This window comes from Dreissena polymorpha, chromosome 2, assembly GCF_020536995.1.
Source record: "Dreissena polymorpha isolate Duluth1 chromosome 2, UMN_Dpol_1.0, whole genome shotgun sequence".
NCBI lineage: Eukaryota > Metazoa > Mollusca > Bivalvia > Myida > Dreissenidae > Dreissena > Dreissena polymorpha.
In genome coordinates, this window is record NC_068356.1 from 6,305,127 (window position 1) to 6,322,942 (window position 17,816).

The 17,816-nt window shown below is 35.4% G+C and overlaps 1 protein-coding gene and 1 long non-coding RNA gene across 2 annotated transcripts in view; both read right to left on the reverse strand.

The window, feature by feature from the left end:
* Positions 1–1,850: 1,850 nt before the first annotated feature.
* Positions 1,851–3,011, reverse strand: LOC127865718 (uncharacterized). Its single transcript, XR_008042740.1, has 3 exons — positions 2,862–3,011; positions 2,550–2,705; positions 1,851–2,393 (listed from the first exon to the last, which is right to left on the reverse strand). It is a non-coding gene; the product is annotated as an uncharacterized LOC127865718 (long non-coding RNA).
* Positions 3,012–9,048: 6,037 nt separating this feature from the next.
* The window catches only part of LOC127865676 (uncharacterized), a 41,880-nt gene continuing 33,112 nt past the window's right edge, over positions 9,049–17,816 (reverse strand). The window contains exon 17 of the mRNA XM_052405598.1: positions 9,049–11,284. Within this exon, the coding sequence (XP_052261558.1) occupies positions 9,195–11,284 (2,090 nt within the window). The 3' untranslated portion in view covers positions 9,049–9,194. The remainder of the gene's footprint in view (positions 11,285–17,816) is intronic.

Here is a 17,816-nt window from a genome sequence, read left to right on the forward strand (position 1 = left end):
TAAAGACATTTATGCTCTTGCAGATGAGTTGATGAAGCAGTGTCTCAATGACGCTGAAATCAATCAGATGATAGAAGATACGATTCGCTGTTTATAACTTAAGACGAGTATTGTGACCTCTTACAAATTTAAACACGGATTGAATTATAATTTATTTTCGGGTCATTTAATTATTTATCTGATCTATTTCCATAAATAATTTTATATTTACCAACTTATTTTTTTTCTAGATTATGTACGTTCATGAGTTTTAGTTTGGAATGTTATATTGCACTAACGGTGAAAACCCCGAATCACCGAACTCGTCTTGCAGTTCATGTTACTAGTAATTTGTTACTTAGTCTGTAATGTAGCTTTTACCCTAAAAGTATATGAACATCGCTAAAAATACTAAGACAAAAAATAGCGTTGGCTTCTATCTCTGACTCGCCAACATTCTTTGAATTATGTCAGTGTTATGACAACATTATACGTAAATAGGTATAATGTATTAATATTCATAGACATGTATCCATACATGTACATGCATTAAACTCTTAACGCCACATAATTCATAAAATAAGTGTTTGCGGAAAGCATACGAGTTTAGACCAATGTCGTTTTAATTAATTGAAAATGATCATATTCATCTGAGTGTTTTGTTAGATATAACCGACATTTTTTAATCTAAAGTTGTTTGTACGAATCAAAATTCATCTGGTCCGCTAGCTTTGAAAGCATGTTACATCTAAAATGATACATAATAAAAAATGCACATCTGAGTGCCATTTTATTAAAACTGTAATTTTTTGGCGAAAAACATCTGACAACCGTAATCTTTGTGTGTCCTTAAAGTCCAGTACAATGATTTGCACGGCGTTCGTCCAAGATTCGTTCATTAGTGTTTTGTGGAGTGCTTTTGTCGTTGTCTAATTGTTCGGCCATTGGTCACCTCCGTTAAAGAAAGGACGTTGATAAAAAACTATTTCCTGATGATGCATCGGGGCGGGGCTTTTACTAGTTATATATGATACTCTTACTCGAGGAATGTATATCGAAAGTGTAAACATATATTAATGTTGAAGAATAATTTGTAACATACAATTGTTCTAAAAAAAAATGAAATTATAAACCACCTTTTTAATTACCTGCCGGAAATCACACTTTTAAAATATAAATTAATATTTATTTAATAAGTGAAACGGTTTATTAATTTACCTTTAAAGATTTGCCTATTGCATATATAATATTGCTGCGTCCGATTGTATATATAAATGCTGCATATATGTAAATTTGTTATTGTATTTTATATGATACTCATCCGTTATAAAGCCTTGCTGATATATTAATCAAGTTGTAGAGATGACATAAATGTACTTAATAAAGTGATTCTGTTTCTTAATGAATCAATATGCTTTTGTTGTATTACTACTTGTGTGTATGTATCATATAAATCAGACATCTATAATAGTGCTTATAATATGTATTAAATTGTTTGTATACAATAGACAATAATATAGACAATATTCTTACTACAAATATAGTCATACAAAATACAATGATATGGTGCTAGAAAAATTAAGAAACTAATATAATTTGCCAATTACCTACTTTCTCTTATTTCGGATCAGGCCACCATTTCAACACGACATTAAAAACTTAAAGACACGGAAATAATTGCCTTGTAACATGTTTGTTTGTAAAAGTATGTTACTCGTATTTCTTCATTTAAATTCCCGTTTAGGTTTACGTGATCTCTCCTGATTCACTGTTAATTGTAGTTTTAAGAACCTGGTATGAATGATTTGTATTGTATATTCGTCATACAAGTATACATTTTGTACGAACTTATTTACTATATACACATAAAACAAGAGTGCCAAACTGTCACAAGATACGCCCGTTCGAAGGTTTTGGACACCATGCTCAATGCTTGAAAGTGTCCTCAAGACCTAGTTATTGACCCGGCATGACCCATATTTGGACTTGACCTAGATATCACTTAGATGTAACATCTGACTAAATTTGGTGAAGATCAGATGAAAACTACTTCAATTAAAGAGCGGACAACATGCTTAATGCTTGAAATGCACTATGTGACCTCGTTTTTGACCCGGCATGACCCATGTTCGAACTTGACCTACATATCATCTAGACACAACTTCTGACCAAATTAGGTGAAGATCAGATGAAAACTACTTCAATTAGAGAGCGGACACCATGCTAAATGCTTGAAATGCACTAAGTAACCTCGTGACCTAGTTTTTGACCCGGCATGACCCATATTTGAACTTGACCTACATATCATCTAGACACAACTTCTGACCAAATTTGGTGAAGATCGGATGAATACAATTTGAATTAGAGTCCGGACAAAGTGGCGCCGTTGAAAATGCACTAATTGACCCTATGACCTAGTTTTTGACCCGGCATGACCCATATTCGAACTTGGCCTATATATCAACTAGATGCAACTGCTGACCAAGTTTGGTGAAGATCGGATGAATACAATTTGAAATAGAGTCCGGACAAAGTGGCCCCTTTGAAAATGCACTTATTGACCCTATGACCTAGTTTTTGACCCGGCATGACCCATATTCGAACTTGGCCTAGATATCAACTAGATGCAACTGCTGACCAAGTTTGGTGAAGATCGGATGAATACAATTTGAAATAGAGTCCGGACAAAGTGGCCCCTTTGAAAATGCACTTATTGACCCTATGACCTAGTTTTTGACCCGGCATGACCCATATTCGAACTTGGCCTAGATATCAACCAGATGCAACTTCTGACCAAGTTTGGTGAAGATCGGATGAATACAATTTGAAATAGAGTCCGGACAAAGTGGCCCCTTTGAAAATGCACTTATTGACCCTATGACCTAGTTTTTGACCCGGCATGACCCATATTCGAACTTGGCCTAGATATCAACTAGATGCAACTGCTGACCAAGTTTGGTGAAGATCGGATGAATACAATTTGAAATAGAGTCCGGACAAAGTGGCCCCTTTGAAAATGCACTTATTGACCCTATGACCTAGTTTTTGACCCGGCATGACCCATATTCGAACTTGGCCTAGATATCAACTAGATGCAACTGCTGACCAAGTTTGGTGAAGATCGGATGAATACAATTTGAATTAGAGTCCGGACAAAGTGATGCCTTCCGCCCGCCGCCCGCCGCCCGCCGCCCGCCGCCCGCCAAGGGGTTTCACATAATACGTCCCGTATTTTATACGGGCGTATAAAAATATATACTTCTTTATTTTGTTTCTTGTTATAACGGAATTCGTTAATACCAAATTGCAATCGTGACACATTGGAAAGGAATGAGTTACCGTTAGGTACGCGTAGCATTTTGTTGTAAACATTAAGTCGAAACGAATGTTTAAATATAAATCCACATTGCTGCATCCTTTATGGTTAAATTTCATGCAAACGAATTCCACATCACTCTGTCATCTATGATAAATCGAATTTTAAATTCTAACTAGAGCTTCGTCACAGACGTGACGAATACACCCACATGCCACATTGACATATAATATTTTGCATGTCGTCTTCACAAAAAACAGCGGCCACCATGCTCAATTTGTAAAACGCACTAAGTGACCCCTTGACCTAGTTTTTGACCCAGAAAGGCTCATGTTCTAACTTGGCATTAAGATCATCTCCATAACACTTCCGACCAAGTTTGGTGAAGATCGGATGTAAACTACTTGAATTAGAGAGCGGACACCATGCTGAATGTTAAAAAACGCACTAAGTGACCCCATGACCTAGTTCCCTAGTTTTAGGCCCGGAATGGCCCATGTTTAAACTTGTCCTAGAGATCATTTAGATAAAACTTGTGACCAAGTTTGGTGAGGATTGGATGGAAACTACTTGAATTAGAGAGCGGACAACATGGTGAGGTTTAAAACGCACTAAGATATCCCGTGACCTAGTTTTTGACCCGGCATGACCATATTCAAACTTGACCTAGACATCATCTAGATACAACTTCTGACTAAGTTTGGTGAAGGTTGGATGAAAACTACTTGAATTAGAGAGCGGACAACATTGTGATGTTTAAAACGCACTAAGTGACCCCGTGACCTTGTTTTGACCCGGCATGACCCATACTCAAACTTGCCCTAGACATTATCAAGAAACAACTTCTGACCAATTTTGGTGAAGATTGGATAAAAACTACTTGAATTAGAAAGCGGACATCATGGTGAGGTTTAAAACACACTAAGTGACCCCGTGACCTTGATTTTGACCCGGCATGGCCCATGTTCGAACTTGACCTACACATCATCTAGTTACAACTTCTGACCAAGTGTGGTGAAGATCGGATTTAAATTACTTGAAATAGAGAGCGGACACCATGCTCAATGTGTAAAACGTACTAAGTGACCCTGTGACCTAGTTTTTGATCTGGCATGGCCCATGTTCGAACTTGGCCTTCAGATCATCTAGATAAAACTTCTGACCAAGTTTGGTGAAGATCGGATGAAAACTACTCGAATAAGAGAGAGGACACCATGCTGAATGTTAAAAAACGCACTAAGTGACCCTGTGACCTAGTTTTTGACCCGGCAAGGCCCATGTTCGAACTTGGCCTAAGATCATCTAGATACAACTTCTTACCAAGTTTGGTGAAGATCGGATGAAAACTACTTGAATTAGAGAGCGGACAACATGCTCAATGTCTAAAACGCACCAAGTGACCCCGTGACTTAGTTTTTTGACCGGCAAGGCCCATGTTCGAACTTGGCCTAGACATCGTGTAGATACAACTTCTGACCAAGTTTGGTGAAGATCGGATGAAAACTACTTGAATTAGAGAGCGGACAACATGCTGAATGTTTAAACGCACTAACTGACCCCGTTACTTAGTTTTTGACCCAGCAAGGTCCATATTCGAACTTGGCCTAGACATCATCTAGATACAACTTCTGACCAAGTTTGGTGAAGATCGGATGAAAACTACTTGAATTAGAGAGCGGACACTTAATACGGACCGACAGACAGACCGACAGACCAACCGACCGACCGACAGACAAGTTCACTCCTATATACCCCCCTAAACTTCGTTGGGGGGTTTAAATATGGGCTTAGGTAAAATGCAGTTTTACGTTATAAAACGACAGTACACACACCATATACGGGGCATCACATCGCCTCCGCCCATTCAGTATTGGAACAAGGTCGTCTGTTTTACCGACCTATTGGCATTGTGTACACACCGGTCTTACTGACAATAACGTAGTGACGTCACCATCTATGTATAGAATAACCTATTTGTTGAACGCACTCAAGCAGCGACTCATTTTAATCCATTTTATATGGAAGATTCGAATTTAAAGGAACTTAGAAGAGTGTCATCCAATGACTATTTGTGTGGAAACTTGCAATTAAAGCGACATGTTTCTGATTTTAAAGGGATCTTTTCACGCTTTGGTAAATTGACAAAATTGAAAAAAGTTGTTTCAGATTCGTAAGTTTTCGTTTTAGTTATGATATTTGTGAGGAAACAGTAATACTGAACATTAACCATGCTCTAATATAGCCATTATATGCATCTTTTGACGACTTTAAAACCTAAAAATTATAAAGCGTTGCAACGCGAAACGATTGAATAATTTGGAGAGTTCTGTTTTTGTCGTTAAATTTTGTGAAACTACGAAGATTGCTTATATGAGGTATAAAATACGTCGAGAATGTGTACTCGGCGGAATAGCACAGTAGGCTAAAGCGTTTTTGGATTATTGACGCAAAGCGGCAATAATACACAGTAGCCAATCTTCAGCCTAATTTGCATATTACTGCAAACTTCGGAGCACTTCTGTCTACGCCGCAGAACTAACTCTCTGTTAACGCAACGCAATTTGATTGGGTGTTGTGAAAATGTTAGTACATGCGCATTGCTAGTATTCTCTATATAACGATAAAAGCCGTTACCGAGAAAAAGTATCCGAATGTACAATACTCGATTCACACAGGCGATATTTTAGATTGTATGTTTCCCTTTAACTCTTTCCTATTGAAGCTGGTCCGAGACTAGTAACACACTAAACATCGCAGTGGCGAAGACAGGGTTCAGAAACTTGAATGTTTTTCTAAATGAACTTAGTTTCCTTTTGAATCAGGGCCACGTTGTGAGATTTCATGTCAATAATCCACCAGTACTTTCAGTGCTTTGATTACTTCAGGACTCTGGCAGGACTCCAGGGGTTACTGGTTCGAAACCTGCTCCGGGCAATGTTCTTTTCCTTTTTTTAATTTTTTTCTTGATTTTTTACTGGAGCTTTTACTATCCAATGTTTACATTTATCAATATAAAGCATTTAATGAATAAGTTAAAAAAATGCCAAAATCTGTGAAAAGACCCCTTTAAAAAATATGGTAGTGTTTTAGTTCCATGGAAACTATAGTTAAAAAGAAACTCCTTTTACTTAAAGAAAATAGTTAAGGGCTAACCAGGAACATTTCTTATAAGTTTTATCAAATTACACATGCCAGTTTAACCTAAGAAGTTATTGAAGAAAATATTGACGCAGAAAAATGACATACGGTATTGAACAAACATAGCTACCCAAGCACTTCGTGCTTAGTTTTAGCTTAAACTTAGCGCAGGTAACAACCAAGGAAATTAACCAACCGGTTCAAAAATCGGCTTTCAAAATATTCGACCGATATCCATAACGTAACGGGCATTGTCATCATAAGACAATGATGTTTAATAAATACAACAAAAAACTGTGGTATGAAACTTTTTATCCAAACAAATTATTGTCGATTATGCCGCATTGTAAGCGAAATAATGCTCGTGCGCAAACGTAAGTATTCATGTATTGACCATAGTTACAATAAGCCTCGAACAAACCCATCCGCCACCATCTGGGAATACCAGGCTTCATGCATATTCCCAGATTAGCCTGAGCAGCCCACAGAGCGCGGCTAAAATAAGTAAGGAACATAAGACAAGTTTATCTCGTTTAATAAAATGTCCCTAGCTACCTTGATGTTAGATAACATACCAAATCAACACTGGGATAAATGTATGTTTGACTAGCAAACGAAGAAGATAGACAAAAACAATAATTTATCAAATATACTAAGTCAATATAAAGGTATTTAAATGTAAATGCAACACTTGCTTTTTACGGACAAGTTGATAATACAAATGTTCATTGTAAAAGTTAATTTCGAAAATGCATGTGCATATGTAAACTTCCATGTATATATACGTTAACTTAGGTGAAATATTTTATTTTATTGTTTGAACTAAATGTATCTCAATTATTTTATTTTAATATTTAGCAATATAAATATATATATATATATATATATATATATATATATATATATAATGTATATGACAAAACAAAGATTATCGGGCCAACTTTTGTTGTTTATATTTGTCCTATACACTTATAATGTAGCGTGTTACGGAAACAACAAAATTCTTAAACTAGCGAGTTGAAATATATTTATAAAAACATATATCTTGAAACCTTCACCACTTCGCCAAAAAAAAGAGAATTAAAACATGGTCTCCGAGTCAACAACTTTAACAATAAAGGCATGAATTTTCGTACGGACAAAAAACACAACAATAAGCAGCATAATATCTTAGCATATTTGTTACAAAACGTTATTGCTTCATCACAAATTGACATTTTGTAGAATGATAAAGCATGACGATTTCTAGGAAGCTGGCTAAAAATCGCGTTAATAATACATGTAAATTAACAATAAACATCAGACATCAAATCAATATTTCAAGCACACAATACTGTGTATTTTACAAACACACACGCCCCCCTCCCCCACACACATTAGTGCTTGGTTCCATCCCATGTCTTAGACAAGGTCAAGCTTGAATGATATAAGCGTATTTGGAACGGTCATGGGCAACAATTGTCTAGGTTTCAAAGAGTTTTATCAGGCATTTTTGGTGAAATACAAAACAGCAAAGTGAACTTAATCCGTCATGAATATGTTTTTTTAATGTTTTGGATAAACGAAAGCCATTAGCAAACGGTAGTGTCTGTTTCAAGCGGTATTGCTACAACACACACCACTCAAATCGTGTTAACCAAGATACATGTCATTTGAATTATTCAAAAACTTCAAAAAAGGTTCATATTAATGTATCATTACAGACGGATATGCATTATTCTGAGTCCAACTAGATCATGGTCAAAAAGACGGGTGATATAGATATGTTTGGATAGGTAACGGTCATGAGCAACAACTGAGAGAAAGAGTTGGAGCAATTTGAGTTGATGCTAAACGAAACTGTTAAATCTACTTTCCCTGTCACAGAAGGAAAGACGAAGGACAGACATAAGGACGGATTAGATGAACATTCACTATAAGCCTCCCGAATCAATAATCAAAAGAGGGAGTAGAGGCATAAAAATGGAATGGCTTTGTTATTATGACAATCGTTAACGACAATATTCCACAAGCCTTTGAAGTACGTCGCTCATTATTAATTAAACTGTAAAGACTATGTTGCTTGACCCTCGGTACGTACAAGGTACATGTACTAGCAGATATTACCACATGAAAGTTTACAACAGACACGATTGTCAAAAGCTAAAGAAATTTCCAGACAACTGCAGGGTAGTGTTGAGCTTCATACCAGGTTTGTGTCAAGGGCCATCATGATGTTTACAAAAGACACGGAAGATGTTTGTCAAAGGCGTGCGGAAGTAATGCTGATTTCAAAATATGGTTACATTATCAAATAAGTAAACACGGGTATCAAATAACCGTTCCTATACGATTCCTTGCATATATGTGAGAGGAAAAATAATTACAGAAAATAAAGTTATTCCTATGAACTTCGGAAGAATTGCCTAAGATTTTGATTATTCATTAACAATGAAAACACGCATTTTTGGTGAAATTTGCTTATATCTTATATAATGTTAACACCAAAAGCAAAAAAGGAATTAAATAACAATGTTTTAAGAAAGCAATATGCAGCCATACAAGTGTAGCGATACTTCATGTTCTACATATTTCAATTTACAAACAAAATCACACTCAACTTAACAACACATGTCGATTAAAATAATTTAAATCAAAATACAAAGTTTTATCGGAACATAAAATATCACAGTTTCTCACCTATGACCACTTTGTAACAACACAGTTTTCTATTTACAGAGACATTTGATAATCCAAAATTGTATCGCAGGTTAAAACTGATTCATTTAAAAATGCTGTCCACTTTCTTTTTCACTGTAAATGGCTCGGCCGTAGCGTGAGTCTTTGATGGAATTTTGTGCCGTTTTCTAGGCCAAGTAAATGTATCATACCCCCCAGGCTTTGTCGATTCATGGTTCACTGGCGATGACCCTGAGGTGTTAGTGAAGCCACCAACTTGCCCCTTATGTACACTCAACACGTGCGTGTGTGTCGTTTTCATTGAATTTAAATTTGCTTCATTCATAGACGCAGACATTCCAATACCGTGCATTTCATTTTCTTCGTCTTCAAATTCGTCATTGAAACTCATATTCGAGAATGCGGAATCCTCCATATTTCGATCTGCTGGACGAGGGCTTTTTGACTTGTGAGATTTTAAATACTTGGTTTTATCACTAAATTCATCAACCTCGTCTTCATCTGAATCGTATACATCTTTAAACTTTTGATAGCTTGGCTGTGGTGTATTCACATTAGAATCTCGCGCTTTTTCAGCATCTCTGTTCGCGTTTGTATTAGTTGACTGCAACTTTGAATCGGAAAACATTGGAACACTGTCTGGACTGGTAACGTATTTTACGGCAAGTGTCGTGGTCAACATTCCAGCCGGTGCCTGTTGTAAAAGAACCGGCTTTGTTGGAATGGTTTCAATTTGGGTGTTAACAGTTTTCGTTTGAAAATTAAACAAGGGCTTCACATACATAGACTCACGTTGTTTTGGATCGAAGTTCTCTTGCAATGCTTCGGACCGATAGTTCAAACTATCGGCACTAAAACTATTTGAAACACCGTTCCTTTGATCAACAAGAGCAGATTTTGTAACGTCAGAAAAACCAGAGGCAAAATATAAAACTGCATCAGTGGAACTGGAAGAACGTTTCATGAATGGGGCGTTGCTGAAGATATCATTACTAAGAGCGGTATCATTATCGCTGTCGTCACTCTTAGCTAAGAGACCAACGAGCATCTCACCTCCGGAACTGTGGCGTCCTTTTGCCCTCGGCCTTTGCCTCACGGATGCTTTTTGTACATCATCTTTGTTGACGGAAGACCGTGGGAGGCGTGGTTTGGGTGGCACAGCTGGCTTTCCTACTGAACCTTGCTTCGCAGAATCTGTTTTGCCATCACCAATAGCTTGCAGCAAGGTGGAGCTAGGCCTCTTCTTGCGGACTATTTTCTTTTTAAATGGTGCAGAACCGAAAATATCCGTGTTTTCAAGCTTCATTACTGGGGAAGAAGACGCCGAATCACCAGTAGATGAGTATTTTAATTGTCTGCTGTCAGTAGCAGTTTCAGTACCTTTCTGTCCAGCATTTGTTTGTGACCTGTAGTCATCTTCCAGCTCATCGTCATCGAGAAGAGGTCGAACGCCGTGCTCATGCCCAATTATCGGGTCTGGTTTTTCCGGTGGCGTACTCTCAACATCCTGCTCTGATATACTTCTACGAGGAGCTGGTATAGGGTGATGTTTCGGTGTAGGATCGTATTCTTGGCTAGACGTCGAGATCATGGAGATAACGTCGTGATCCTTTTTCGTGGTGTGCACGCTTGGTCGACTGCCGTATTCATCGTCCAACTCTCGGTAATAAAATTCTGTCCCTTTTTGTTCCGAGATAGAGTCTTCATCAGCGTGAGAGGAACTGGACTCGCGGCGTTTTCGAGGTTTGATTACTTGTCCAGATGGCGTTATGTGAGTATTCTTAGGAAGATTTTTCTGAACTGACGCCAATTCAGCTTGTTCTTTGTAAGCTTTAACGTCAACATTATTAGATCTGTTCACATTAATTGTGATTTTCGTTTTCACACTTTTCTCGTCTTTAACGTCATTGTCATCAACTTCATCCAATTTACAATACTTGGAACCAATTTTATCCTCCTTTTCTTTCTCATTAGACACTACATCAATCCGCTCTTTGCTATCACCAGTGTCAACAAGCTTGTTGTACTTAGAAGCCATTGATAAGGCTCTAGACAAAGGATTTGAAGGAAATTTCTCCACGGGTACATTTTGTGTTTCTGCCTCATGTTGACGTTTTTCATGCAAACCCTCCATCTGCTCATGATCACTGTCATCACTTTCTGAATCGCCAACTACAAAGGCAACAATCATTTTAAAATAAAATATCTAACAGACAGAATTTTATCTTGTCTAAACGCGTTAATGCAAATTTATTTCCTATTTATGACGCATCTAACTTGTCACCTAATGTACGACTTTTAATTGGTTTTCCCGATTTGATTGCAAGTTATTATTTTAGTGATTTGTATCAATAAGCCTCTATCTGGGAATACGAGGCTAAATGCATGTGGATAAATTTTCGTCTTAGATTAGCCTCAGCAGTCCACACAGGATTATCAGAGACACTTTCTGTCTTAACTGGATTTTCGTTAAGAAAAGACTTCCTTTAAGCAAAAAATAACATACAAGCGGAAATGGTTGCCCCTGATAAACCTCTGCAGACTGCACATGCCAATCTGGGACAACACTTCCTGCACATGTATTAAACCCTGTCTTCTGGAAGACCATCTTATATTATTATTTTGGCAATAAATTGGGCTTTGGAAGGTCAAGAAAACACAAGTCACAAGATGATAATGAATATGGAGTGTATTCTTTACATATCACAAGTATTGCACTAGCTCTTACTCATTGGCAAAGTGTGTAAAATCTACTAGCAAATTAACTACCTATATAGCTATTATGCAATAACTACTAATAGTAAATAACAATACATACAAATCATTTACATACATACCATTTAGCATTAAATGTAACAAGACTATTGGCTATTATATATTAATACTGTAAATAACAATCATAAAGGAAATTTACAGTGTAAAGCATTCAAAGTCATGTTAATGATTAATGTCAAAGTCATACCCTGCATAAAGACCAGATGTAAAAGAAAGGAAAGACAGATTGGATTCATAATGTCTCTTTGTAAAAGTAAGCAAAGCCAGTATACCAAATGCCCTCCCCGCTCACTTGAGATCCCAAGCAACAAGCAAAAAAGTTTCCAAAGTTTCCCCAAACAATTCTAAGGAAAACAACCTCAACACCTGGCTGCCATGTTTTGAAACAGCAATAATTGTAAAACTCAGACCTGAAATATACAATTTTTCTATGTTCTTGGCAAGATTTAACATGTGACCTTTCAAGCGTTCAAATTTTCAAAACCATATTTTACTTGTCTATGAAATAATAACAAAAACGTTACATACAAGGATTATAGAAATTATGCAAACAAACTGAGAATGTTTTTCTTTAATTGAACTTAGGGACTTTATTTTTGATGCAACATTACACAGTTTTAAAATCATTTGAGATATCATTTGCGTAAATGTTGTAAAAAAGTTTCATGAAAATTTGGCAATAAAGAGGCCTCTAGAGTGTTCACATGCTATTTCTTTAATTTGACCGAGTGACTTTGAATTTTACCCACATGACCCAGTTTCTAACTCTGCTGAAATATCTTAAGGACAATTCCTTGGTCGAAGTTACATGAACATTGGGAATTTAATGTGGCAGGTTTTGCAATTTTCCTGTTGTTTACTCAGAAGACGACAGGCAAATGTTGAAAATGCATGACCAACAAAAGCTTACCATCATTTAAAAAATGTTGATAATCCCAAAATATTCATATTCTTCAATGACAAACATATATTTGTCATACTTGCCATCTCTTTGATCATCAATCAATAGCAAGAAAATCATCATGGTATAATACATATACATATGTTCCAGTCTCTGGGAGAACCGGACATAATGCATGTGTGTAAAGTAATCCCACTGATAAGTGTCTTGTTAACAAAAATCCAGTTATGGCTTAAAGTGTCCATCCAGATTGGCCCTTGCTGATACTTCACACACATGCAGTAAAACCAGTTTTCAAAGAGACTGGATAAAAAAAGAGAACATCATGTTAGTACTGAATAAATGTAATGAAGCAAGACTGTATCCAAAACAAGAAGAAAGAAAATGGCTTGAAAAAATGACCTCAAATGATGTCACTATACTGTGTGCATTTGATTGTTTAAACGATGTGAAAAAAAATAAAGTTTTTTTATGCCATGAGGTGTTATTTGATAAAAGGAGGCAATAATGGGAAAAACGTCAAGTACCGGTAAATAACTATAAAAAAATTACCATAGAGCCAATACATTTTTATCACACACCATTCAATGCCTATTATAAGGAATCATGCAAAGAACTTCCTTAAGTCCAACTTCCCAAAAATAGTCAGTCTTATATATAAGACCACACATTTTTTAGTTGTCTGATATTTATCAATAAAGTACGCAAATCTAACAGATTTTTGGAGTCTAAATTTATCATGTCACTGAATAAAACAACCTAATATCAGAGCAAATAAATACAGTTGCGCTATTTTTGTCACGCTCTAAATTTGTTCATTGTCCAATTATAAATTAAGCCAAAACATGTAACAGTTTTATGTAACCTGCACGTGTCAACCGTGACAATGTCCCTGAATAGGATTGTAGTAAAAGACTAATTAAAACTGCTATAGGTCAAGAAAATAATTCTGCACGTAACACACGTGATACCCCATAAGTGCACAACATTTAAACAAATCAGATTATGTTTTAAATATACATATACATATAGTCAGATTGCAGTTTGTATCAATTTGAATAAAACGTTTTTAGTATTGTTTTATTAAAATGTATTGTTGCCTTAAGTATTTCACAACGGCAATATTAACTTATAAAGATTGAGAATTTGCGCTAGATTATATGTGTCAAATATAATTATCATTTTTGTCTGCACATTTTTGGCAGGTTGTTGAACCAAATATCTGACTTTTTTTAGCTTTCTGAATATCTGCCTTACCTATATGGAGCAATAAGTATTAACAGTCAAATGAATTTGAACATAATGGGTTATGTAATATTACATCTGACCAATAAAGTTGTACAAAAATATGATACTATCAAAAAAATGTTCAACAAAACTCTTTGTTTTTAATAACAGCATGAAAACATAGTTTATCACATTTTGAACGCCAGAGGCACAAGAATTGTAAATTGTGCATATGTAATTAAAAAGAAGACACATTGTTAGGGTTAACAATCAATTACCAAAAAATATACTCAAACACAGTCTTTTAAAAACTTAATAGGCTAATAATTTATAGACTAAGCTTCATTTACCATATCAATAACTTATTTTATAGGACATAAGTCTAAAAACATAAAAGAATTCCAAACAAATCAAAATTAATACAACAGAGATAATTAGTACAGAGTTATTATTCAGCATGATGTTCAACCTGTTAAACATAAAACGACCAGTCATTTTTAAACATTACACTGCATACACTCTTAAAATGAAACAACTGACACAACACTTAAAATTTTAGAGTTTATATTGTATTTTAGAAACCTTGCTGTTTCTTTCTAAATCCTGTTTTTCATTGTCGTGTTTGTAGCATTCTACAGACTATTTGACAGTGTTCAATAATTATATATGATATTATAAAGAAAACATGAACCTGACAAAGATTTATTAAAGTTTAAGTGGTTTGGGAATCTGATTTTTAGATCATTATTTAATATGCAACAAATGGATCATAATTAAAAATGTCAACTTCAATTATCTGTGCGCTGGTTTTATAATATTAAGTAAATTGGAAATAACAGTCAAACACTTCAACTCCATATCATTGAAACCAATCTGAAATATAATGTGTCTTGTTTGAATTTCTTTGATGCAAAGAAGATCTGACACAACAGATATGACAACCTTTATTTCACAAACCTATTAATGCTCAAACATATTTCTGTAAAGCAAATTAATATACAACAAACTTAGACCCATAGACAGACAACTGACCCATACACAAACAACTGCATCTATAATTGTCTAAACACATGAAGGGAAAGTATAAAGTGACAATACATGGTTTAATTATACACGATTTCCGATTACAGGGTTTTGGAAACAATTTTAACTTTGATGAATTCCTTAGAAAATTGTTGCAAAGACAACATAATAAAAGTATAAAGTATTACAATTACTCAGTTATAGATAACAACATTTAAATATTCATGATTAACATTTTGCAGTTTAAAGTTCACAATTACATGTAAGATAGAGGATAAGTTCAATGCTATCTTGATGAGTTTGTTTATTTCAGTGGATTATCATGGTATCATGGTAGCATGATGGATACAAAGTGATTCAAGTGATGATGCCAGGGTATAAGTGAGATAAGGTTATGTCCAATTTGTCTTAACTTGAGCCCAGGTTGTCAACCAAGCAATGCCCAGTAACAAGGGAAGCTATTGTGTCCCAATAAATGCAGGAAGTGTATCACTGCTCCCATATCGTTCCCAGCACTCCATTTCCAGTTGAGGACAAAGCACACAAAAGCTCTGGAATACAAGCACATACCGGACATACATTCAACCATCTATATACGTGTACCACACTTTGGTGACCACAGATTACGCAGACGTTTGTGGAAGTATCAATTTTACTTCACTGTATCAATCTACATGTCCACAAGCAAGTTGCTTGTCCCAATAAATTAATGATGTCTTTTACATTTTATTTTAAGTCATTACTCCCAGTATGTGCCATAAAATATGAAATATAAAACAATGGCTTATGCCAGTGTATAGAAATTTCATGTTATTTAAATTAACACTGAATTTTTGTTAATAATTTTCAACCTCTATATTGAACAAATGAAAAGCCAAAAAAATATATATATAATATTTTCTAGACAGTATTTTCACTATTCTTACATTTAAATTCAACCATTTTATATAATGAAAACACCACAACCATATGATACAATGTAACATAATACATTAACAGAAAGATCTTCAAGACAGAATCCTGACAATTATGGATTACGGTCGGAAATCAAGTCCATACCCCATTTAAATGCCATAAAACCCCTAACAATTGGAGCAATACATATGACAAAATATATACATATATATAAACAAATAAATATAATGATAGTCTGGTTAATGTGAATCTTAAAGAATAATGCAATAATAGTCTTTGAAAAAACAACAAATTGACACAGAAGATGTCCGTTTCATTGAGAAAAAAAATCCCATCAGAAACAATAATGAGCAAGTCTCTGGTAACTATGGACTTGCATGTATGTACAGGTAACTATGGACTTGCATGTATGTAAAGTATCATCTAGGATTAGCAGTCTGCAAAGTTTAATCTGGAACAGTACTTTGCACTTTTACGGAATTTTTCATTTAAGAGAGCCTTATCAAATCACAAATGTAAGCAACTAATCACGGGCGACACTTTCCGTCTAGACTTACGCTTTTGTTTAGCAGAGACTTCTTTTTAACAAAAAATTCCATAAAAGTAGAGTGTCATCCCTGATTAGCACAGGCTCAACTGGGAGAACACTATACACAATTCATTAAGAGCCGCTTTCCCAGAAACTGACTAATTTATTTTGCAAGAAAGCAATACTTGAACACACATAAGAACAAGATGTTTTGTATAGAGCATGCTTAGCACCAGGTTTTCAAATTTTAGGGCAGATATACTGGATTCAAGGTTTACAATCATTCATATAAAAATAAATGTTTTCTTGTATAGTTGTTTCAGGTCTGAAAACTGTTAAGACTAACTTTGAGACCAAATTTGCATAGACAAAAAATTAATAATATTTGAACAGAAGTGACACCATGGCATCCACCATCCACCAATCAAATAGCTCTCTGACATGCACTTTATGGTCAGATTGCAAACCGCACTAATTGACCTACATTGAAATGTCAGATTGTAAATGAATGTAAGTTTTCTTTGACCAAATTACTATTTGGCATACTTGACAAAATAAACTATTAACCTGCATTCCATGATGCCAATTTTCATAAGGCCATAAACAAGAATCCAATTAGACATTGACTTTAACTGACTGATCCAATTTCTCACAGGCACACAATCACCAAAATGAATTACACATAATGGAATCACTCATCGTCCCACAAACTTTAGCGCAATAGCTCATTGAAGAACACCAAATGCATGTCTGGCCAACACAGAATGCAATATGCCATATTTGTTACACATAATGCAATGCCCCTATGGCTCACAGAATGAAATGTCTAATTGGTCCAAAAACACTACTTGTAATTTTTATTTAACACACAGATTGTAATTTCTTATTGAGTCACATATACCAATACAAAGTCTCTTTGACCTGAACTGGCAAATGCAATTCTATATAGCTTAGAAAGAAATCAGTCGATGGCTGACAATGTAGAATGCAATTTATTTTCTTATCTGCCCACAATAAGAAATGGAAAGTCCCAAATGCAATGCCTTATTGGCACCTTCTCCAATATATGCAAGTTATCATTTGCCCACAATCCCAAACACAATGTCTCTTTCTCATAATCTCCCATATTCAATGTCCCATTTGCAAACAATCACAAATTTAATATCTCTTTGACACATTCTCCCATATTGCACACAATCCTAAATGCAATGTCTCTTTGACCAATTCTCTCACATTAAATTTCTCATTTGCCCACAATCCCAAATGCAATGTCTTTTTGCCCAATCCTCTATATTCAATTTCACATACGCCTAAAGCCAGTAAGTCATTTTTTA